General features: G+C 35.4%; 1 protein-coding gene across 3 annotated transcripts in view; it reads right to left on the bottom strand.

Annotated features, from left to right (window-relative positions):
- ppp3cca (protein phosphatase 3, catalytic subunit, gamma isozyme, a) overlaps positions 1-25,167 on the bottom strand; it is a 40,645-nt gene that overhangs the window by 11,317 nt on the left and 4,161 nt on the right. For all 3 annotated transcript variants that reach the window (XM_039658407.2, XM_039658408.2, XM_039658409.2), the window contains 9 exons: positions 20,080-20,277; positions 16,152-16,276; positions 11,424-11,535; positions 5,830-5,975; positions 5,595-5,734; positions 4,157-4,234; positions 3,766-3,860; positions 3,453-3,578; positions 197-274 (listed from right to left, as the gene is read on the bottom strand). In XM_039658407.2, the coding sequence (XP_039514341.1) occupies positions 197-274; positions 3,453-3,578; positions 3,766-3,860; positions 4,157-4,234; positions 5,595-5,734; positions 5,830-5,975; positions 11,424-11,535; positions 16,152-16,276; positions 20,080-20,277 (1,098 nt within the window). The remainder of the gene's footprint in view (positions 1-196; positions 275-3,452; positions 3,579-3,765; positions 3,861-4,156; positions 4,235-5,594; positions 5,735-5,829; positions 5,976-11,423; positions 11,536-16,151; positions 16,277-20,079; positions 20,278-25,167) is intronic.

Raw genomic sequence — 25,167 nt, 5'->3', positions numbered from 1 at the left:
GACGCTCCCTCTCTCTCTCCCTCTCTCTCACACACACACACACACACACACAGGTGGAAACACATTCAAGCTGTTCTTTATTAAATTATATCACTGAACGTGAAAAAAAGGGAAATCAGCACATAAGGCAGTTGTCAGCATACCAAACTTTAATTAATCTCAGTTGTATACTATGTGTATAAATAAACACTCTTACCTTCACATAAGTCATCTCCCTCTGACATGAGTTCATCATCAGAGCAGATATTTAGGACATTGACCAACATCTCAGTCACTGTAAATAGAGAATCTCATTAGATCGGCAATGCAAGTTGACATGATTTTACATAATATCTGTGTCCATGCATTTCTTTATCCAGTGGTCCATTGACCCTAGAGCTTCTCTTTAAAATGTTCATGGTGCTTACAGTCATGTACATTGCCATGTAACCAAAACAATTTAAGACTTCATGAAAGGTGTTCTTGAACACACTGGCACAATTAATATGATGTTAAATTGCTCTATTATGCTCTTTCAGATATTGCCATTCATGTATTGTGTGATACAGCTGTATGTGAAGTCCACAAAGTTTTTAAGATCAAATTGCACAGCAAATAGAGTTGTCTATGCAGAAGAAGAACTTATTGAGAATTGCCTGAAACGAATCGCCAGTCCTCAAACCTACATTGGTTGGTAACAAATTTCCATAATGACAGCATATGAAGAGCTCTTTTCCAAAACGCGTTAAACGACATTTAAAAAAAAAATGAGTTTGTCGTGTCATTCTGCTGCGGACAGAACCCTTTCACTGCTCTATCAACGTTTCATGCCAAATCGCTATATTTCCTTGTTTAAAATGTACTGCAAGATACAGTTTCTTTCCAAACCACGATAAGCGCCAGCCCTGTTTTTAGCCTAAACACGATAAATCCTCAAATTCAATGAGCGCTCTACACAATCCATCACGGCGGCACTCTGAACAGAGGTTTATTATGTTCATTCATTCCTCAAAATGAGTCCTAGTTTTCTAGTCGACTAGTAGTAGATCATTTAAGCCATTTGTATTATCAGTAATCACATATATTGATTTAATTAAATGGGAGAGAAACCATATGAGCGTTTTTAATTGCATATTCCGCATCTCAACGTATGCATAAAGCTTGCCACAAAGAACCGGCAAAAGTAATGATTATGCATGAAACATTTGAATTGTTTATTAATAAACTAGTGTTTTCTGTCAGTGTCAGCAACAAAGATAAAGTTGATGATGCTTACTCGCCATCTTCGCAGTGAACGCGCATAGAGAAACGCATACTTCGAATTAGCCTACATACGCAGAGAGTTGCCAATTTATTTTAGTTTTTAATTGTTTTGTTTAAAAGTAGATATTTAAAGCTTTCTGTAGCTTAGTTCTCAGGCCTGTGTGAGGCAAGCATCGCGGTGTTTCGGTTCATATTATGAGACGCGCTCCGGTTCACCTGCGCGCCTCTGTGTCCTGATTATATTGTCTGATATTTACTTCTAATGTATTAATCCAGTCAATTTGTCGATGAAACATTTATTAAAATGAAGATACAATTTATATGAAACGAAATTTACAAGCTTTCTACAAAACAAAACTTAATAAGTGGTCAAAATCATGTCTGACGCACTCCAAATATTTTCCGATATTGGGCAGCTTTTGAATTTTGATCCTATCTTACTCATCTCATGCGGTTCCCTTTTCATAGCCTACTCAACATAGATGAAATAATAAAAATAAGTAATGTAATATTATTAAAAACAAATGTGAAATGTTTATTTATTTATTTTTTTTTTAACTTATATTTAAGCGTCATGCTGCTCCGCGTTGCTCACATGTTATGTAGCCTGTGTGTGTGTGTGCATGTGCTGGAGGGGTGCCCATCCCTTTTTTGAATATCGTTATCATATATTGATCATTTTTAATAATTCGTTTTTTTCATGCATATGTTGAAATTGGTATTAATAATTTGTTTTTTTCATGCATATGTTGAAATTGGTACTATTTGTTTGAGGTTTATTTCGATTTATAGCGTTTTGGAAAAAAATAAAATTAACTTTTAAATTATCATTAACAATCAGTGTTGTGCAAGTTACTTCCAAACTGTAATACATTAGGCATTACTTGTTACTTTTATTTAAAAGTAATTCATAACCTTACAATATTACTGTCTCAGAATTGTAATGCGTTACATTACTCATGTATTACTTTTGAGTTACTTTCACCAAAATAACTAAGTAGAACTTAACTTTTGGGCTGTAACGAAACCGAAATCGCCATTCGCCACACGACTCAGATCCACGAACCTACAGAATCGCGACACACCTCTTCTAACTCCCACCGTTATTCTCCTTACCGTCCAGATCCAATGCTGCCTTATCTTTAAATTAGGCTATTACAATTATTTGAAGTTAACATTTGAAGTTAACCACAAAACTAGTTGAGGATAAATTATTGAAAATTGGGGAAGTCCAGCATTATGGACATGACATTTGCAGTCAAAACTTGAAATAAAAATTCTCAGAAAATACATGTATTGAAACGTATATAGGCTACTTCCTTAAAGGACTCCAGACATTAGACAAATATCAGTCTATGTTTTATTTTTAATATTAGGGAAAAGACACACATTCATGCGTGACAAAAAAATAGGAGGCAAAATATATTTTTTGTAATTCTGTTAATTACACTGCGCAAATCGGATGAGGAAGGGTTTGCTCTCCAGTCTCCATAGAACTTAAAATATTCATTTTATTTTAGTTTTCGTTTTCGCATTTATGAGGAAAAAACAATGTTACAGACGCGACCGCTCTGAACTGGCACTAAAAGACTGCTTTAAAACTTTCACACAGTCTGTTGCCTTTAAGAAGTAAAAGCAGACAATACACTGTAATACAACTGTAATACAAGCCTCACTGAACATGTAACGAGTAAAATATTACTGAAAATTGATTAGTAATGCCTTACACTACTGCGTTACAGCAAAAAGTAATATGTTACAGTAATGTATTACTTTTGTAATGCGTTACTCCCAACACTGTTAACAATATTGTTGTTTGATTTAATAATTATTGTTCAAAATGTTCAGACTGAACCAATAAAACATTTAAACAGGATAATTTGAATATTCACAAAATGTGTGGGTCTAGGTAAAAAATGTAGTTTTCCTGAAAACTATTGAAATGGATTTATAGCGTTTTGGAAAAGAGCTCTTCATATGTTCTCCTATGAACAGCATCTAGTTTTGACCAAACAACAAACAAGTGCAGAGGAAGCCTTGAGATTTGAAATTCTGATTATGGTAATGGCCGTTTCGTTTTCTGTATTCTTCCCACAGAGAGGACACAGCCACCATCATTTACAAAGGCAAAGTCATCTCTTCTTTCCATGGCTTGCAAAATACTACCAACCATCTCACTCTCCCATTTCAGGTCTCTGCTGGACACTTACCTTTCTCGCCCACAAAGGGCAGCGACCACGTAAACACATCCATAAAGTTGGGTAACCAGTACGGGTGAGGAGAGCAGTTGAACTGTCTAATGTTCATGACGTTGTTTTCATATTTCAATACAGCCGCTGAGGAATAAAAACACAGGGCGATGTCATGTATATCCATGAAAGTATTCAAGTAAACAAAAAAGAAAAACAACCTGATAGGCTGCCATGGAGTTTACGAAAAGTCATCTGATACTTGGTTTAAAAAAGCTTGAGAGAACCTGCACTAAACAAGAACGTGTACTATGGCATAAATAAACTAACATACCTTTGTTGTTATACACGTCTAGGTAATTTGGTGCTGAGAAAATGGTAATTAATGAAGGGAAGCCTGTTGTCTGACTTTTTCTATACATCCTGTACCTGAAAGAGAAACACACACAAATGTGCGTCAAAAAAGCATCTGGCATGGACCAATAAAATTACTCTTTTTTTCTTTTCTTTGTCAAATAATGTGTTTTTGTCAAAGTCGGTGAAAAATTATCCAATGATCCACAGTTTCAAATAGATTTTTTTTAAATTGGCAAACACAGAGAGACTACACGGAAATCACAAGACTAACCTAGCATCACTAGATTAATCTAGCAAACATCAAATTAGCAAAGAAAGCACAAGCTATTTTAGTCTTACTATCATAAAACAGAAGAATCAATACATACCCTGCATCTTGTGCTTCATGAGCTCTAATTACTGACAACAGGTTGTTGTTTGTCAAAAAGTCACAGACTGCTGCATAACTGTAAAACAAGAGAAAGTCCTGAGGGTTTAATAGAGTTAACACAGACCGCGAGCACGTTTTTTTTTTTTTTTTTTTACCTTTTTCAACATATCACCTCTGAAGCACTTGCTCATACTGAACAAGCTATGAACTACAGCTGGGCGATATAATAGACCAAAAATCATATCTCTGTATTCTTTAGGCTGAATGGTGATATACAATAAATATATCAGTAACAGCAGTTATTTTGAAACATGTTTAAAGTTTATATGACAATTTGGGTCATGCACTTTCCTCGCAGCAGCTCTGTGTCCTGCACTTTTCTCAAATGCATTCACAACATCAAAATAATGTATATATATATATATATATATATATATATATATATAACTGGATATACCGCCCAGACCTGATTCTCTTTAGGTCCACTCGATCTCAGTAAAGTGAACTCTCAAGCTATAAGACAACCACCTGCACTTTGTTAGCATTTAGTTGGCGTGGTACAAACAAATGCCAGCTGGACAAGCAAACAGTGAATAAACACACTTATATATACACACCCAGAACGAAACCAGCTGGGTGACAACAGTCAGGTTAGTTCAGCGTAAAAGTCAGACAGGATTTATGCACCAGTTCACAGATGCCCGAATGACTCAGTTACACATTTATGAGCAAGTATAAAGAATTTGGTCAAAAGAAAAAAGTAAAAGAAAAAGAGAAAGAAACAGCGTTTTTTTCTTAGCAAGCAAGGTGCTTGAGTTATTTTATAGTCAGGTAAAAATTATTTAATTAATTTTCAAAAAATTGGTTACTCATCCAAACGTTCAATGTCAAAATAAGCTAAGTTCGACAACCTATGGTTTTACCTAGGTGTAAGTTACAACATGCATTAATATAATGTAAAATATCAAAATTTAATTACTCTTATAAAGCCATTTCTTAAACTGTGGCACTTTTTTTCTAGGAGTTGATTTGTATTACAAAATGAAATTCTTTTTATTTTATTTTTTATAAGAAACTGACTTTTTTGATTTTTTTCTTATTATATGCTACTTCATATGCAACTTTTCAATTGCCTTAGACTTTAAACTAAACAAACAGATCATAAAACAAGAATTATGTTTAAAACTATTATAATCGAACAAAGAATAAAATAAACATGAACTATTTCAATATTTATTGTGAGAAAATGTAAAAAAAATACTAATAAATTATAATTTATAACAAATAATTTGTGTGAAAAAAGAAAGAAAATTCAAGGTACATATTACTAGTGAGCAGAATATTTTTTATTGCGAGTCATGTTCAATAAAGCTGTAAATTATATTTATATAAATCAGGGAGAGCTGACCCAATGAATAATAGCTTTGCTGCAGTACCTGAAAAAATAGGAGCAGCCTCTGACTGAGTTATGGTTAAAGTGCTCTGCTGTCTTCTCACTGCCGTAGTCCTCTCCCGGGTCGGCCCAGATCAAATCACACATAGGACCAAATGCCGGGGGCTCCTTAAACCTGTCTAACTGCATAACACAGTGCAAAGAAAAAGAGGAGGCATGAACACACCTGGATTTTCAATAAAAAGGCTGTAAGAAAAAGGACATAAACAGAAACTTACTTTCCTAATGTCATCTAAGCAGTTGATTTCTGGTGAGAGGCCACCGTGAACGCAGAGAAACTGCTGGTTTAGAAGAGCTGCAAGAGGCAAGCAGTCAAAGGCATCCATACATGCGTCATAAACCCTCTCGGAATACTTTATTTTACCTGTAAGGGTACAAAGACAAGAAAGTACGATTGTATTAAAGTTTGGTGCACTGAAGTCAAGAAATCACTCATTCAATAACATTTTTATCAAAGGCTGGCCTTGGCATTTGAAAAATTATACAGAAACCCATAAGTGTAATTTATGATGGGTAGGGCATGTCTTTTGGCCATGGCCGTTTTTGTCCCCAACACTTCATTAACTTTCGACAAGGATATATTGAAAACTAGGTCTAATAAGGAGTGTGTATATTTCAGTTGACACTAGATTTTGATTCACCGCAAAAGAAAAATGATTCAACTCGATCAGCAACACTTTACAATAAGGTCTTATTTGTTAAGATTAGTTTGTGTATTAACTAACATGAACTAAAAATAAGCAATACATTTGCTATAGTATTTTAGTCTTTGTTGACAAAAATCCAGTTCATTGTTCATCTACAGTAGTTCACTGTGCATTCACTAATGTTAACTCATACAACGTTTGATTTTAATAATGTATTAGTAAATGTTGAAAATAACTAAGATTCATAAATGCTGTAGAAATATTGTTCATTCTTTTTTAATGCTAACTAAAGTAAACTCATGAAAGCTTACTGTGAAGTGTTACTTGATGTTCATACACAGCTTCATTTAAATAAATGTAGCCAACATGTATAAAATTATTCAAAAACTTCCCTAAATATATCTTAAGCAGAAAAAAAATAATACAAGCCATGTTTCTTGCACAAAAAACACATTAAGGTTAATATGATATTTTTTTTAATGTTTTTGAATACTTGAAAACACTATTACATTTGAACCATGAGTTTTTATGTAAATGTAAACTTAGATTAAAATGTACTTTATTCCAGTGATGGCTCAATCATTTTATTTGCTATTTTTAGCAATGTCAAAAACAGTTGTGCCGTTTAATATTTGTATGGAAACCACAAACATGCTTTCCAGATTTTGTTTTTCATGATGATGAATAGAAAGTTCAAAAAGAACAGCATTTCTTTGAAATAGAAATGTTTTGTAAGATTGTAAGTGTCTTCTTTACTGTCACTTTTGATCAATTTAATGCATCCCTGCTGAATAAAAGTATTAAACATACTGACCCCAAACACCATGGGATGGGCAGGGGTATTTTAAAACATATTGCAGATTTCCAGTATGTTACTCAATCAATATATAAATGAATTTATCAATTTAAATCCCTTATTTGAGCCCTTAAATGGGCAGAAAGAATGACTGCTCCCTCAAATCAAAAAAGTGTAATGAGAACTTAACTATGTCGAAATCTAGCAACTTCCTGCACTGCTGAAATTGATATTTCTCAATGTTATTATTAACAATTCAGTTGACACTGGCCTTACAGATCAGGGGCCTCATGCATAAAACTTTGCGTAGATTTCATCCTTAAAGTGTGCGTACGCACATAAGGCAGAATTTGCGTACGCACAAAAGTTTTCAGATTTATAAAACCGTTCGTACGCCAGAACCTGCGCAGAATTCACTTTAAAAATCCCAGTCAGCGGGAGATTATGCGCACGTGCGTCTCCTCCCCGAAATAACCATGTATGGAGATTACAACGCCTAGTTTAAATATGCATATCCTAATCTGCATTTCATTTGCATATGATTATTCATCCACGTGATACCAAGTTTAACGGTACAAGACGTTAGGAAAATATGAAATGCGGATGTGCCGTCACATTATTACAAACATTTTTTTTAGTAGCCTATATCCTTGCCTTGTTTTTTAATTAATAAATCAAATAGTGTTAAATACATTTCAGAGACAGTTTTTCTCAATCTTTTCCACTGGCCAAAAAGTACTTTTAATTGATTTATATTTTAATGGAAAGCGATAGACATGGTTGTGCATTATTTGCACGAAACAGTTTTCTCAGTCAATCTCTAGTTAAAACATAAAACACAGCATGCCAGAAGAAAAGTGTTCAAAAGCAATGCAACCACAACAAATAGGTCTATTTCTATTTATTGAATATATATATATATATATATATATATATATATTGTAACTTCTCAGTAATTATTTCATGTAGTTTAAGAGTTTAACTCCATTAATGAGAATGGCATATTTAATCTAAATGTATATATCTGAAGTAAAACTAGTTTAAACCATTCTGTTATTGTGAATATGGACTGTATTTATGATTTGGACTCATAATGAAGATTTACGGTTTTACTCCATCTGCCGTTAGATTATAGGCTATATGTGCGTCAGTTTCACCAAACGGCCCAACGCGCGTGCTGGCGCGGTCATTTAAGAAGGGATGGATGTTTGCTTCAAGTGTTGATAGGTTTGTGAAATTATATTTGTATTATCTTTGTGTAGATGTATAATTTTCTTTAGATTCTCTGTCTAATAGTAAGCAAAAAGACATTTGACTCCAGCTCACCATCGGTGTCGCCAAAACCCATACTCTTCTAAAAGTGCGTACGCACGGTCAAGAGCATCCTTACGGTGCGCACTTATTTACGCCAAGTTTATTTTTTAAAAATCCCGATGTGCGCGTGGAAAAATGCGTACGCATATTTCTAAGGCCATTTTGTGCGTACGCAACGTTTATACATGAGGCCCCTGATCTTTAAATCAATACATACACTAAACAGTAAAATCAATACATACACTAAACAGTAAAAGTCATCATCATTAAGGTCATGTTAGATTTTTTGTATATAATAATATTTCCTGATGACAACTAGCACATCTTTACGCAGTCATAAAATAATAACTACACCTAAAGCCACAAAACCTGCCACCAAGCTGACACAAAAGCAGCAGGGACAATTCGATTAAATTCAAATGAGCCTAATTAATGCAATGCGAATACTTAATTCAGCTGCTGATTAAGCTTATTAATACTTCAGTATCTGGACTGAAGTAGTCTAATTAGTCTTGTCTTGGTTGCCACTAAATACAGCTGGGTTATTCACCAAACCGAATTACACATTCGCTCTGCGAAAGAGATCTCGTTGAGAGCACTTGGGCTTCCACTAAACATTCTGAAACCGCCTCCATCTTTGTTATGCAGAGCACAATAGCCTCAACACTATTGTATGAGCTTAAAAGCAAACAGTGCTCATTTCAAGCACAATAGACTACCACTGACCCATAGAAAGCCAAAACCAGGGATTTAATCAGATGTTCAAAGGAAACTTCATTTGAATTCCATTTGGATTCGAGAAGCAAAAATGTAAAACAGTGTGATCTACTACAGTTGCTAGCGCTAGTATGCTATCAAAGATTATATTATACAGGGTTGGCTTTCACTTCACTGTACAAAAGTAATTAATGTGCTTCTCATTGAGTACTTCAACTAAAAGTATATTTATAAAAGAGCCGTACTTTCAGATAATATAATATTAATTAAATAACAGACCACATATACATACTTTGTAATGCCACATTAAAAGTTATACTTTATTGCAAATGATTATGCTTTAATTCATGCTTTAAAGAATACTTCGTTAAGGATCACACGCGAAGTACTTAATTCTAAGTTCAACTGTAGTGTGCTATTCAATAATATATTTATATTTAAATACATGACACACAAGGGTCTTTAGAACTGACAGTAATGTATATTTTAGTTTACAATACATTTACCAAAAATGAACTTGAACCTCTATTCGTGTAGTGAACGTCTTTCAAGCACACTCAATTTGTAGCCATTCCTGTGAAACAGTCTGTAATTTAGCTACCAATTACAAACCTAAAGTATAAAACAAAACAAAAAAGTGAAAACTAGCTAATGCTAGCACTTTAGCTTATATATTTCAAGTGACGGGTGTTTCAATTAAATAAAACAATTTAGCTGCTTCTATAACATAAAGGGAAGAAGAGCATGTCAACAGATATTAAGTCCAGGTTGGTCATGTTATCTAACACTTTCTTAGGAGACCTGTAATAACCTTCTGGCAGACAGGTTCCTGGCTCAGTAGATGCAAACCCAGGCCAACCGCATTAGACGGAATCCATGTCAAGAAATATACTTTTCGGATAATAAATATGTCTCTGTATTTGTAAGCAACTGGAGCGTGAATAAGCCCAACCCATAAGCTAAACAGTTCCTTGCACTTCTATTTGAGATCTTGGCTGGTCATGCTGCATTGAATTAAGGTTTTAAATAAATTATTGAAAATGGATGCTAATGAGAGGCTTCATAATGAAAAGACATTACTCTCTCATAAATCAGGTGAGGTAATGCTGTGCATAGTGTACGGCTCATCGGGTTTGTCTCTTTGTGAGCCAGATGAGATCCAGCCACTTCACTATCTAGCATACTAATAACTCACACCTGGACACTTTCTGGCATTAGACATTGAGCTCTACAAATCTTACTCTTAGGGATTGGAATTGATAAGAATTTAACGGTTCCGATTCCATTATCGATATTGCTTATAAATAAATTTTGAATTTGGTGCCCTCTTGACCGAGAAAAAAACAGAAAATAACTTTAAGGCGCATTAGCATGCAAGACAACAACATCATGCCCCGGGATGCATACTTTCAGGTCTCGATTCTTCCTAGACACAGACCGTTTCAAAAAACAATTGCACATTTTTTCGTCAAATGTCAAGACATGCTAAATTTGATCCAAAACAGTCAGCAATGGTGTCAGCAGGCAGTGACCATATTGTGTGACTCTGGCATGCTGGGAGATTGAAACAGTAAATATGTTCCAGCCAAACATAATGCAATAATACATTTCAACAGTGCAAACAGCTGCCTTGTGTAGTTTTAACCCATATTAAGTGAAAAATAAGTTGTTCAATTAATTTGAATTGCTATTTTGCTAAAGTGGTTATCTGAAGAAACAAGATAAATGAGACCCTGCTGGCCCTCCAACTCCAACAAAACCACACGTTAGCCATAGGCCAAACCAGTAAAAGGAAGTTACAGTCTTCACAAGCCGTCCGCCCCATATATATATATATATATATATGTATATAAAATTAAATCAAGTAAATAGGATTTTTAAAATGTAAAAGTTCCCCTCTAATAAGTTATATCAAATTTTAAAACTCACGGGGATAGTTTACCCAAAAATTGTAATTCTGTCAACATTTACTCACCCTTGAGTTGTTCCAAACCTGTATGAGTTTCTTTCATCTGTTAAACAAAAAAGAATATATTTTGTAGAATTTTGGTAACAAAGAGTTTATGGTAGCCATTGACTGCCATAGTATTTTTTCCATAATTTAAGGAGAGTGAATGATGACAGAATTTTCATTTTTGGGTGAACTATCCCCTGTAACTACAGGAGTAATGCTATACTATTTGCAAGGAAAATGAAAGTGCTAACTGGTGATAGCTGGCTGAAAATGCAGCTTCAAAGTGGGAACAATAGTAAAAGTAAAGAAAAGGCTTGCGGACGGCTTGCCAACACATCACTTAGCTCTCAGCACCCCTAGACGGCACATTCCCTCAGCACTCACATTCCTGTTTGAAGGTGAAGTATTCTGTGAGGTGCCGACACTCGTGGTTGCCTCTGAGGAGAAAGAGGGTGTTGGTGTGGTTGATCTTCAATGTCCACAGGAACAGCACACACTAAAGACAGATAGAAAGAGAGATAGAGACATTTATAATCCCGAAGATACTTGACTATAAATGTGAGATGGAATAGTTATGCGAGGAAAATGAAGGTGAAGACCAGATGTCTTTTACATTAATAAACTGAGGAAAACATTCCTTTATTGATGCCTACAATAAAATATGAGGCCTCTTCATTCAAATAAGGGTGCAAAGGAAAGCTTTTAATCATTATCATTGCATTTAAGGCAATCTGATTGTGTTTTCAATGCCCAATGGAAAGATTATGGCACAATTAGTGTCCTTTCACTGTGCTCAACAGATGGCCAAATGGGTGCACGAGGGACTGCAAAGGTGGGAGTGAGTGGTCACATGGTAATTATTTCCAATGATACTTTATTCTAAACAACAGGTTTGTTTGGTTCGTTTTACACATCTAAAATTCACACTAAAGTATAGACTGCTTGGCAGCCGACAACACAACACCTTGGCAATACAGTGCATTCGAGTGAGATGCCTGATCTTCTGTACAGTATAGAGTACATGCACAAAATCTTTATAGCCTAATTAAAATGATTAAAATGTATTTATCATCTACAGCCCATCCCCATTGAATTTGCAAGCAAAATCCCAGACACCACTTAACGTGGGGAGAACAGGACACCAAGGTAACCAAGGACGACAGGTGTGCATTTAAATGACATGTGGAATAATAGACACGGAGGAGGTTGCGAGAGGGGGGTGCGAGAGCTGGGACTGCAGCCTACGCAAGAGGAATAATGAGCTGAAAATTGCAGGTAATAGTGGCCATGTGAGGAGGACCTGAACGAAGGCTATTATTGCTGAATGGCAGTAGACACAGAGGGGAACCTGTTTTTTCCCAAAAGTTGACATGCTGCTAAAGGCTATCACCTGGTTTAATAACTGGGATAGATCAGGATGATCAACTAATCAACTAGATGGTCAATAAGTTTACTTAATTTACTTAATTGTTTAAATTTCAATATATATATATGTGTGTGTGTGTGTGTGTGTGTGTGTGTGTGTGTATAAGTGTATATATATTCAACAAAAAAAAAATTAAGTCTTCAGACTTCAAGACTGTCAAGCTTTTTGCCGTGAGAGACATAGGGTCAATAATAATAGTTTCACTGCATTAAAATGGTTAATATTATAGATTTACATAAATATGCATTTCAATATGCACAATAATAATAATGTTAATACATAGATTAATCAAAATGAATATTGATATTAAATATATATATATATATATATATATATATGTATATATACACACACACACATATATAAACATTAACATATTAGAATTCTGATATCAAAGCGAACATTGACAATTAAATGAATAACCATTTAATTAATTTTGGCCATATAATGATATAACTGCTTGGAATGATGGAATGGAAATGGGTCATAAAAATGGTTGTACACAGTATGTTGTTAAAGGGTTAGTTCACCCAAAAATGAAAATTCTGTCAGTATTTACTCACCCTCATGTTGTTCCAACCCCGTAAGACCTTCGTTCATCTTCGGAAAACGAATTAAGATATTTAAGATATTAAAATCGCTCCTGCATACAGTCCATAGGCTTCTTGAGGGACTGGCTCTTGCCGTCCCCGAAAAGTCATAAAAGACATCGTTAAAATAGTCCAAGTGACTACAGGGGCTCAATCTTAAGTTTATCAAACGACGAGAACACTTTTGTGCGCAAAAAAACAACAAAAATAACGACTTTATTTCAACTATTCGTTTATTTCTCCCTCTGCGCGAGTCAGGTTACTAGTTTAATAGCGTAAGCTTCTGTTATTGTACGTCACACGCATCACACACACATGACCAGCGTCGACCAATAGTGAGCCTACGTGTGACGTAGCTCTACGCAATCACACTACGTTAACGGACTATAGGCTTATGGAGAAGGAAGTGAATAGTTGAAATAAAGTCGTTATTTTTGTTGTTTTTTTGCGCACAAAAGTGTTCTCGTCGTTTGATAAACTTAAGATTGAGCCCCTGTAGTCACTTGGACTATTTTAACGATGTCTTCAATTACTTTTCGAGGACAGCAAGAGCCAGTCCCTCAAGAAGCCTATGGACTGTATGCAGGAGCGATTTTAATATCCTAAATATCTTAATTTGTGTTCCGAAGATGAACGAAGGTCTTACGGGGTTGGAACAACATGAGGGTGAGTAAATACTGACAGAATTTTCATTTTTGGGTGAACTAACCCTTTAAGAACAATATGAAGAGGAATTTACTAAAGAATGCCATCAATGGCCGAGACAACTAGAGAAAGTATATCTAGAAATCTCACCGACTTGTCAAATATGGAAATATGGGGAATTTGTACATCCCTTTTTAATCAGTGGGTTTTTTTCTCTCTCAGACAAGACAAAAGGGCAGAGAGCTTTGTGCCAGACAAGTGGAGACTGAACAGTGTGATGGTGAGAGGCTGCTCACACCAAAAACTTCCACATGTGTGTGTGTGTGTGTGTGTGTGTGTGTGTGTGTGTGTGTGTGTGTGGTGGCTGGTCATGGTGGTGGGACGCATTAATAATAGACGGATCTCGGATCAAAGGAAATAGCCCACCATAATGGAAGAGAAAGATGATGACAGGCTAAATGAAAAGGATTGCTCATACTTTTATGAGCAATTCTGAGCCCATTTTAGCACAGATATATAACCAGAGAGAACACATTGCGAGCATCCAGATAAATGTAAAGGCTTTATATCTTTAGCACAACAAATAAAGACACATCAGAAATTATGTTCAAAAGTTTGGGATCCGTAAAACTTTTTTTTTTTTTGAATAAAGTTACTTATTTAAAAAGGAAGTATAAATTGATCTAAAGTGACAGTAAATACATTTATAAAATTACAAAAGATTTTCATTCTCTTTCTGAAATGTTCTCTTTCTTCGTCAAATCGACATTAGAATGATTTCTGAATGATCTTGTGAATAGCATAATGTCTGCTGAAAAATCAGCTTTGCCATCACACACAGGAATTACACACAAAAAAGTTATTTTAAATTGCAATCATTTTTCACAATATGCTTTTACTGCATACTGCTTTGGTATAAGCATTTTGTTTATTTGAGCATAAGAGACTTCAAAAAAATCTTTTCTGAACCCAAAGCTCAATTTCATTTAAACATCAGTCATTCAGTGGAGAATCGCGACGAGCAGAGCAGTCCATGCTTTAATGCTCTATGACTCATGTCTTATGAAAGAGTACAGTGTCTGACAGGTTATCAGATAGCTCCACTCAGACAGTGACACGTCCAAATGAGACAGACAGAAAGAGAGGCCATTTAACCACAGCTTAACAAGGTCTCTGATACTTTTGTTCTGTATTCTAAATCATTCAATGCTCCTGCACTCACCAAACCTAATCAAAGTAGAGGCTTGAGTAAACTGGAAGATTCAAAGTGGACCGTTTTACATTGTGTTTTTCATCAAACTTTGGTTAGCCAACTAGTATATCAGGGATTCAGACTTTTTTTTTACGCCCAGTGGGACTAAATTTTGTTAGAGGTCGCACTGATTGCGCAACTAATAAGAGCTGCCATTTCTGTTAAATATGTGAAACATCAAACTAAACGAAAGAGTGCTACTTGTTTGAGCTGCGCAGCACAGATCGTTTATCAGCTCAAAACAATAATAGACAGAGCAACGCAAGCTCAGGACAGGTTTACTGTTACCACAGCATTTGAATTTGCCACAGAATTAATAACATCGCTGCGAAATATAGTGAGAAGCATTCAAATTCAACCCACAATTCTCTGTTATAAACCATTTACAGTTATTAGATCAAGCAGCTTCAACACCAGGAGACATTGTGCCATGAACAAACAAGGCTTTTCAGGCCACAAATCACCAACATTCACCATGGATTAAAAGTAGTAATGCAAACTGTAACCATGGTATTTTGGCAGAAACAGTTAAAATGTTTTAACATTATTCATTTCAGGGTTCTTGCAAACTTAAAAAAAAAAAAAAAAAAAAAAATTGTTAATAGAAGTAAATTTTACTTCTCAGTTGTCTTCATTTCAACTCAAGCTCAGTGCTTTATGGTCAATTGTGCATTTCCAAGAAATAAAAGTTATTTTATGTCACAATATCACTATTTTTTTTTATCAATCAAATTAATACATCCTAGTGAGCATATTAAGAAACTTCATTCAAAATCATTAAATGAAAATCAAAAGCTTTAGGACCCGCATTTCAATAACATTTTTCAGGGTTTTCCTTATTTTTCATGAAGTGTTATTTTGCTTTGCTTCTGCTATGACAAAGAGACATCCACTCCTACATTCCGTGTTTGTGCATTTTAGGGGGGAGGGGAGCAATGAAGGAAGAGGTGTGTTTCTTTGGTTTGATATCAAATATCAACAGTGTTTCTCAGAAATGCTTACTGTGCCAATAAATGAAGCTGGGACTACTACACTTCTATTCGTAGCTAAAAAGCATATTAGCCTAAATATTGAAAAAACAAACACACAAAGGGTGGAGGATGTGTAGAACTCTGTGAATTCCAGTGAAAATCTGTCAGGTGCAGATTCTGTGTGAGCTTTTCATTCTAGATGATTTCCGTCCATAAACATGCACTCACCTCAATACTGAAGTATCCTCTGTCTACATAATCGCCCAGGAACAGATAGCGCGTGTTGTCAGGGGAACCACCAACTTCGAACAGCTTCATGAGGTCGAAGAACTGTCCGTGAACATCACCACATACTACAGGTGAAAAGGAAGCAAAAACAAATACTTGACATGGTACATGATCACTGTGCGATACATAACACCTGCCTCGTTTTGGTTAGAACAAAGCACTATGCATTTTTCTGTATCACATCACATGGAAAAATGCCTTAGGGAAGTGTAGGACTGGATAAAGAGAAAACACTTCACTTAAATCCATCCTACCTGCATAATCTAGCCAGCAACGGCCACATGTACAAGACTGCTCTGTCACTTAGCAACAACGACACTATATCTGAAAATACAGGGGCTGGATCCATTTATAAAACAGAATGTATCTAGAGCCAGAGGGGTTTGTGACATCTATTAATTCGTGCTCAAAGACGACAATATCTATAGAGGACAGATGAGCTCTAATTGATCTGCGTTATGAAATAGCATGGCATGATGCACACAATGTTTCCAGGAATGAAACCTTGAAACATAATATCTTAATCAAGTAATTGAGTAAGTTTAATAGGCTCTGTTTACCACTGATGAGACTGAGCTGACTGAAAGATTACCCAGATGTGATGCAGATAGTGATTCTACTGTTAAATCTGTACATTACCATTCCATCTCGGAGTCAAATAAAAGCAGCAAAACCCACAACTAATTTCCTTTTATGCATTTTCTCATTGATCAGAGGCACTACGGATGGATCAAAGTGGTTGACAACTGACTAGCCAATTAGTGAGCTTGACTAATTTATAAAGTCTAGATATTTTTTTATTTGATTAGTGCACACGGTAAAAAGATTAAATTCATCATATTTAAACCAACATAGTTACAGTCATGCACAATTATTTTAAGGACGCATCAATGCTAATATTATGGGAAATTATGATAATTATTTTTATGTTATGGCCAATAACTGATAAATTACTAATTAATATTTGTTTCCTAAAAAAAAAAATAATAATAAATACAAGTTTTAAAAGGGCATGACAGCATTATAATGTAGCCTGTATGTATTATCAGTGTTATTAACTTGAAGTGAGCAGACAACAAAGGTAACCTGTATGCCAATAGGGGTAATGAACATGCATAACTGAATATCAAACATTGACTGTCCCGGTAAATGTAACTCTTTCCCTGCCACTGACAAGTTACCTCATTTATGAGCATAAGCTTCCCTGCCAATGAGAGATTTATACGGCTTTCCTTGTTATCACTGTTATATAGTAGGGGTCTCTATTAAGCATTTCCTGAACGAGTATAATATCTCCAGATTAAAACACACAGGCAAAGAACAAGCAGAAATGAACAATCTCATATAAGCAGAAGCATATGAATAATCGATATATGCGATAATCAACAATAAACAGCATGTGAAGGAAGTGCGATAGGACTGTGCAAGCTTTGGTGGTGTTGATCTACTCCATCTGTTTTGATCATCATACTGAACTGTGTAGGGAAGGTTACTTTGGAAATGTAATAGGTTACATATTAGAAGTTATTAGAAGTAGTGTAACTATTTCTATTTATTAAAGAAATGTAAGTCATGTACATTTGAGTACTTTTTTAAATTTCTAACGAATGTTCTCAACGGTTTCAAACATTTAAATCAAGTAGGGTTAACCTTACATTAGTACACCACTTTTTAGTTTGGGATCGTTCTGAGGTTAAATACAGATTTCTGGATGAAAAGATTTTTCAATTTCCCACTGGAATGCATTTTTCTCGTCATGGTGGCAACTAGACAGGTTGTAGCCAAAAGCTTTCAGCGCCAATGTGGGTTGATGTAATTAGCAGATGTGGTGCACTGCAAATTCAAACAAGAGAATCAATCAAAAGCATCAGAATTCATCCCTTTACTAAACAGCCTTTAAATGGCAGGAGGCATTGTGCACATCGAAAACAGGCAAAGCAACAAATGAATATTATTCAACAAATCTTAGCTTTTTACAGAAAATATTCAGATGTAACACCCTTTGTAATCGTTAACATTTTCTGTAACTGTACCTGTAATTTAATAACACATTGTTTTTCTCAGGAACTGATTACAGGTACATTAATTTTGTAATTAAATTACGTAACTCTGTTACATGTAACTAGTTACTCCCCAACACTGGTACTGAATCAGATCAAGGCGCAGTCTTTGACAAAAGCACGATTTTATCAGCTTTTTGCTTAAAATGTTGCTTTCGTTATGAAACTTAACAACAAGTGTTGGTAACGAAAAGTTCTGGGGGCCATGATATTTTACGTGAAAATGACCAAAAACGCTGCTGCTGGCTGGCGCCTTTATAAAAAATAAATAAATTTAAAAAATCTCCAATATCAGCAGAAAACATATAAATTATGCATCTCTACTTTGTTTAATTGTAAAGAGGAATATACAGTCGATGGGAAAGTAGCACCCTGAATTTCCAATCAAGGGTCAGGAGCTCTCAAAACCATACTAAAGTAACAGGTCTTCCCTTAAAGGGTTAGTTCACCCAAAAATGAAAATTAAGTCATTAATTACTCACCCCCATGCTGTACCAACCCCGTAAGACCTTCGTTCGTATTCGGAACACAAATGAAGATATTTTTGATTAAATTTGAGAGCTGTATAACTACCACATTGGCTCCTAAGGGACTGCCTCTTGACGGCCCAGAAAGTCAATGAAGAAAATGTTTAAATATCCCAAGTGACTACCGTGGCTCAACTATATGTTTATCAAGCGACGCGAATACTTTTTGTGCGAAAAAACAAACAAAAATAACGAGTTTATTCGACTATTTCTTTTCTTCCTTGTAGGCCAGAACGAGAATTCCTTAGATTTCCACGACGCATGCGCGAGATTTGCGATCTGCTTACACCGCTTACACTACTTCAGATCGCAATTCTCGCGCATGCGTCGTGGAAATCTATAAGGAAGTCTCGTTCTGGCCTACAAGGAAGAAAAGAAATAGTCGAATAAACTCGTTTGTTTTTTCGCACAAAAAGTATTTGCGTCGCTTGATAAACATATAGTTGAGCCACGGTAGTCACTTGGGATATTTAAACATTTTCTTCATTGACTTTTTGGGCCGTCAAGAGGCAGTCCCTTAGGAGCCAATGTGGTAGTTATACAGCTCTCAAATTTAATCAAAAATATCTTCATTTGTGTTCCGAAGACGAACGAAGGTCTTACGGGGTTGGTACAGCATGGGGGTGAGTAATTAATGACTTAATTTTCATTTTTGGGTGAACTAACCCTTTAACGGCAGTTTGTCATTCAGGTCACCCTCTATTTAGTTGATTCGTTTTTGCACATCCCTCCAAGTGTTCACTGAAGCAAAACTGACCACAATCCACTACAGAATCCGTTTCCTGTGTTGCGCTCCGCTGATCTGCAGACAATATCTGTCAGTGAGAACCAAAGGCACGGACACTGATCTACATATGAGTCAGTTTGCCACAGCTGATTCACCACAGTGACAGTTTGTAAGACTCAATCTCTGCAACGAACTCAAAAGCAATGCCGATATGATGTGCCCAATGAAAACTGTTTTCACCGACGGATTATAAGCCTACTTGAAAAGTTACTTATCAACCAGACCAATAGTTTTATGATGTATGATTTTATTGTTGGCAAAATGTACACACACTGATGCCAGTAAAGTGTAATTATGAATATATTTGAAGCATTGCGTGAAGTTTCCATGAGGAAAAAAAAACTCATGGGAGGGGGGATTTTTCTTAGTAACTAGGTTAAGCTAAAGTAGAAAAAAGAAAAAAGAAAAACACAAGCCAGAACAAAGTTCACTCCAATCAAGACAGATGGTCATCTCCCTCAAGCCCTACTAAAGATATGCACTTGCGTTCTTACCAGTGATTGGTGCCTCTACTTCTAGCATGCACTTCTCCTGCCGTAGGATGTTGGCACCATCGTTTATGATGCGCAGCGCAACTTCCTCCTCCACACGTCCCTCTTTGATCAAATGGTTCTTCAGTACCTCAGGATTGGGCTTGCCATCCACAAATAGGTCCTTTATTGTCAGCCGCTGGTGAGGGGGCAGTGGCACTGCTGTAAGCACAAGAAGAGAAAAATATCAGTCTTTTCAGCATTAACTAAGTAGATGCAAGTATGGAAATAATAGACATAATGACTGTTAAAAAGTCTGGGCTCAGAAATTTAGAAATTCAGGGCTTTTTTAAAAGTCTGTTATGCTCGCCAAGGCTACATTTATTTGATAAAATATATTTTTTTATACATTATAAAAAGCATTTCATCAGATGCTATTACTCCAGTCTTCCATGTCATGATTCTTCTAATATGCTGATTTGGTGCTCAAGAAACCTTTCTAATAAATATTCAATCCAACTGATGCATTCAACCAAGTATAAAAATCTTTTCTTTTTCAGTCACAACACGGAAAAAGATTTGTAGCTACATTCATTTCATCACAACTTGGGACTATATTTAAAAAAATAAACATACAAAAAATAAACAAATAAATATATATAATAATATATATAATTTAAATTAAAAATATATTTCTTTACATAGTTTTAATTATTCATTTGATGCATTTTTCCAACATTTTTTTATTTATATCAATACAAATAAACAAATAACAGTAACAGTTAAATGTAATCTTTAGCAAATCTCAAAGTAAATATTTTTTACTATTTTATATAATTATTAGCCATTTATTAGTTACCACCAGTCATAATACAAATATAAATAATAACACACTTATCGGTTCATCCTGCATTGCACATATTTGTTGATGAAAAAAATGTTAAGTGACTTTCGCTCCCGAAGATGCATCTTAAAAAAAACAAAAAAAGAAACGAAGAGGCCGTGGACGGTGAATTTTCAGATCTGCTCTTTATTACTTTAGCTGCTCTCTGGAACATCATGACATTTGCCGCTGCTGGGGTTAATAATAAAAGTTATGGTATCATGAGGATTCTATTGATTCAGCTCTCAGGTTTAACCTTCACAGACGTGAAAGGATCCTGAGATGTCACGTAATAATCCCTCACCTGCACTGAACTGCCGGGTAATCTAACTCCTCCAAATCCCTCTGCGAAAGTGCAGAAGTTGGCATATGAGGGCTGAGTCTCCAGACGCGTTTAATAATGAGATGAGAGTTTTAAATGATTCAAGGTTCATTAGAAGCTTAAGAGATTCTAAATGATGTAAATGGATGTTTTAGAAGATAATATGCATCGTTTTATCAAAAGCATCATGCAATGTCGTGCTGATATCGGTCTTTTGTGTCTGTACCTTCGGAAGAGTTCATTATGTAATGAAGTGATGAGCGTGTCTGAGGTTCTCAAACACTATGAAGAAAACAGGAAGCTGTGTGAACTGCCAAGGGCCCCTAGCATAGTGTTTTCCCCCAGTCTATCACAAAAGCCAGGGTTGACGCCACTACTTCCACTGCGACCTCATTTGCATGCATCCGCCAGTGTGTTTTGGCGGCTCAGCCTCCGGCTCTGAATGTCTACTTGATCGATAGCCAGTAAGAGCCTATATGTCATGGAGGAAGCCAGAGTGGATCGTAATGTTATGGATAGGCGGCTACAAACTACGGCGTGATTGCTGAGGCCGAGGGACATGTAACGAAAGGTAAAGCATTCAATTGCTGAGGCCGAGGGAACAAGCAGCTGTCGAGCGCTACCGCGAAGTGCGCAGAGTCAGACTTTGACAACACTCCCGTTAATCTGGCGGTTCTATTAAACGTGCCCAGAATGCAAGAGCTAATGATGTCTTGAGCCTTCAACCATAGGGATTTTGTGGATCCCACAAAAATTCACTAGCATATCTGTACAAAAAGACTGAAACTAAGGCAATAAGCCTCATATGGCCAATGTTCAATGTTCTTTGATTTGAATATTTTTATGATGAAACTTCACCCTGAACTTCCACTACATGATTAGTTTTTTTTTTTGCCTTTATATGTTTTATATTTTTGCTTTATATTTTTTTGCCTTTTATAAGCTTTATATGGTCATTAACAAAGACATATTGAATGTGGAAAAGAATGAAAAATAATATTATAAAAGACAACATCTTTCTACGCACTGTTAAAGGGGTGATGAACTGAGAAATAAAAATTTCCTTGAGCTTTTGACATCTAAGAGGTCATCATATTATAAGAATATCCTGTAAGTTTCAGAACTGAAAACGTCCTTGTTAGTCCAATAAAAGCTTTTATTGACACCAGGCTCAGCAAACGACTCGTTTTTAAAAGTGGGGAACTATGATGTCAAAGAGGATACAACACCACCCCCGCAGAAGAAGATCAACGCCTACTTCAACACGGCCAGTTTATCCCACCAATTCGCGCATTACATGCCTAGCTAAATAACACAGGCCTGCCTACCTCTTGATGACAAACCGGATCAAGAGTGAAACTCATTATAATATGCAAAACTGTTATCCACTCACAGCAGTGGGCGTTTACTTCCAAGTCTTCAATGCGAAACGCCCATAAAAACCAAGCGTTTTTGAGCTGAGCTCAAAACTAGGGTAGAAAATAGCCTATTACTTATTCATTTTGATGTTTTTAATGTAAAAACCAAGCGAACGTCATAAGATGACCTAAAAATTAAAAAAAAAAATTAATAAGTGCATTTAATTATTATTTAATAATTATTATCATCAACAATCCTGCATTTATTTGATTAAAAATACAGTAAAAAGAGTGATACTGTGAATTAATATTACAATGTAAAATAACTTTTTTTCTATTTTAAAGTGTAATTTTATTCCTGTGATTTCCAGATACATTTTAGCCGCAGTCTTCAGTGTCGCATGATCCTTCAGAAATCATTCTAATGTCGATTTGCAGCTCAGGAAACATTTACTATAATTTTCAATGTTGAAAACGACCGTGCTGCCATGTTTGTGGAAACTGCGATTCATTTTTGTAAGGATTCCAATTGATGAAAAGAAAGTTATTTTGAAGAACAGAACAGCAATTACTTTTCATTTAAACTTAAGTACATGTTCAATTTCTTTCTTTTACTGTCATTTTGATAAATGTTTTTGTCATAATGATCATTTATTGTGTCCATGCTGAATAAAAGTATTCATTTTCTTAAAAAAAAAAAATAATAATAAATTAAGTAAAAACCTTTCTGACCCCAAACTTTTGAATAATATTTAAAAACTAGGGCTGCCAAGTATAATAAAACAAAATGATTAATATTAATGATTTCCAAAATAAGATTTAACATGTAATAATAATACATTTTCTATGTCTAAAAACAATATTGTGTTTCCTTAATCTAAACGCATTTGATCCCCAAAGTTTGAAAACCCTTTTGTGAAAATAAAAAGTAAAAGTTAAGCCATACTATAAGAAAGTTATGGGATCTCATTTAATTTTATTGTACTGTTGCTTTGCTTTGAACAGAACTGTCTGCCAAAGGCATGAACTGTAAATTGAGAACTCAATACATGTTATTTGAGAAGAAATGATGACTGAAGACTATGGTAAAAGACAATCTAACACTCTCGCTTTGGGAATGAAGACATAACCCAAACATTTCAATCATTATGATATCCTCGGGAGTGAGAATGATGGTGCCAAGTCCCGACAGCTTAAAAAAAAGAAAGACATGACTCTTGAGCGCATGGCTGAACAGGGTTGCTCTTTGCAGAACACAGCAGATCAGTTGGCCCCAATAAATAAATAAAAAACGCAATAAGGAGACAATATTTAAAGAGGAGTGAGTGTGAACAATTCCACCTCACCAGAGTTGAGGACTTGAAAAATGTGAGCTCATTGTCATAAGGACGTAAACAAACATTATCTATACTCTGACTGTTGAGAAGTATAAATAAACTGTAAGCAGCCCTGGGTCCACAACACAGGCTGGGAATAGGGACAGTAAGCTGGGTACCAGCATTAAGAACAGATTAGGTAAAGCCTTTATTAGCCAGGGATTCCAGGTTCAGAGTCTGTTTATTTAGGGACTCCTCCTACTCTTTTAAACAAAAAAAAAAAGGAGAAGAATAAGAATAAGAAAAAAAAAAGTTCTTTATTGGCATCAATGGTTCCATGAACCTTTATAGTGCTCATGCATTCAAGTTTTTCGGGTTTTAGTATGAATATGTTAGCCTTACTGTTATCTATAAGCTAGTTTGCTAGACGATTTATAAAATTTAGCCTCTCATTTCCGCCAATATGGATCAATGGTTTTGATGGCAACACTCTGCACTTCAGTATGTCTTCAGATTTTCCATCCGATCAAATGCTCTCTAGAATCTAGAGTCCTGCCCCCTACACTTTAAAAAAACAGATGCTGAAGCTGCAGCTAAAATGGGTCACTTGTTCACATTTTCTATTTTCTACATGGTAAATGGCACATAGATGGTGCACTATATAGGGGATACAGATTGGATGTATCAGGATGAATGAAGTCTAGTTTCATGTTTCGCCCATTTCATTCATACTTCGTTTACGGTGCGTATTTTTTTCCGTACTCTTGTTAACAGGTTGAAGCTTGCGGTCCGTATACAGCATGCGTTCCAAGTGCGGTGCGTATACAGCAGTGCAGCGATCATTTCCGCACCGAATCTATTTTTACTGTGCTGCACCGTACTGAATTAGAGTGTCAGCGCATTGTTCACATTAAAATAGACATCGATTGACAAGAAAGTAAACTGTATTAATTTCATCATATACGCATAATTACAGTTAATGTGCTCTACAGTTACTAAATTACAGGGTCAAGAAAAAAAAAAAAGTTAAAAAAAAGTTACCAAAAGTTACAAAATGCCAACCATATAATTTCTGTAAAAAAATTACATTATTGAGGCGGGGGTAACATTGTAAATGGTTAAAATTAATTATAATACTGTTTCAATGTCTTAAACAATGTCAAAGTTAATTTTGGATTTTAAATTAAAATTACTCAGCCATTTTTGATTTTGTGGCACACAGAATCTGCAGAT

The sequence above is a fragment of the Pimephales promelas genome, chromosome 4, assembly GCF_988280905.1.
Source record: "Pimephales promelas chromosome 4, fPimPro1.hap1.1, whole genome shotgun sequence".
Taxonomy (NCBI): Eukaryota; Metazoa; Chordata; class Actinopteri; order Cypriniformes; family Leuciscidae; genus Pimephales; species Pimephales promelas.
This window is presented reverse-complemented; position numbering and strand designations above follow the sequence as displayed.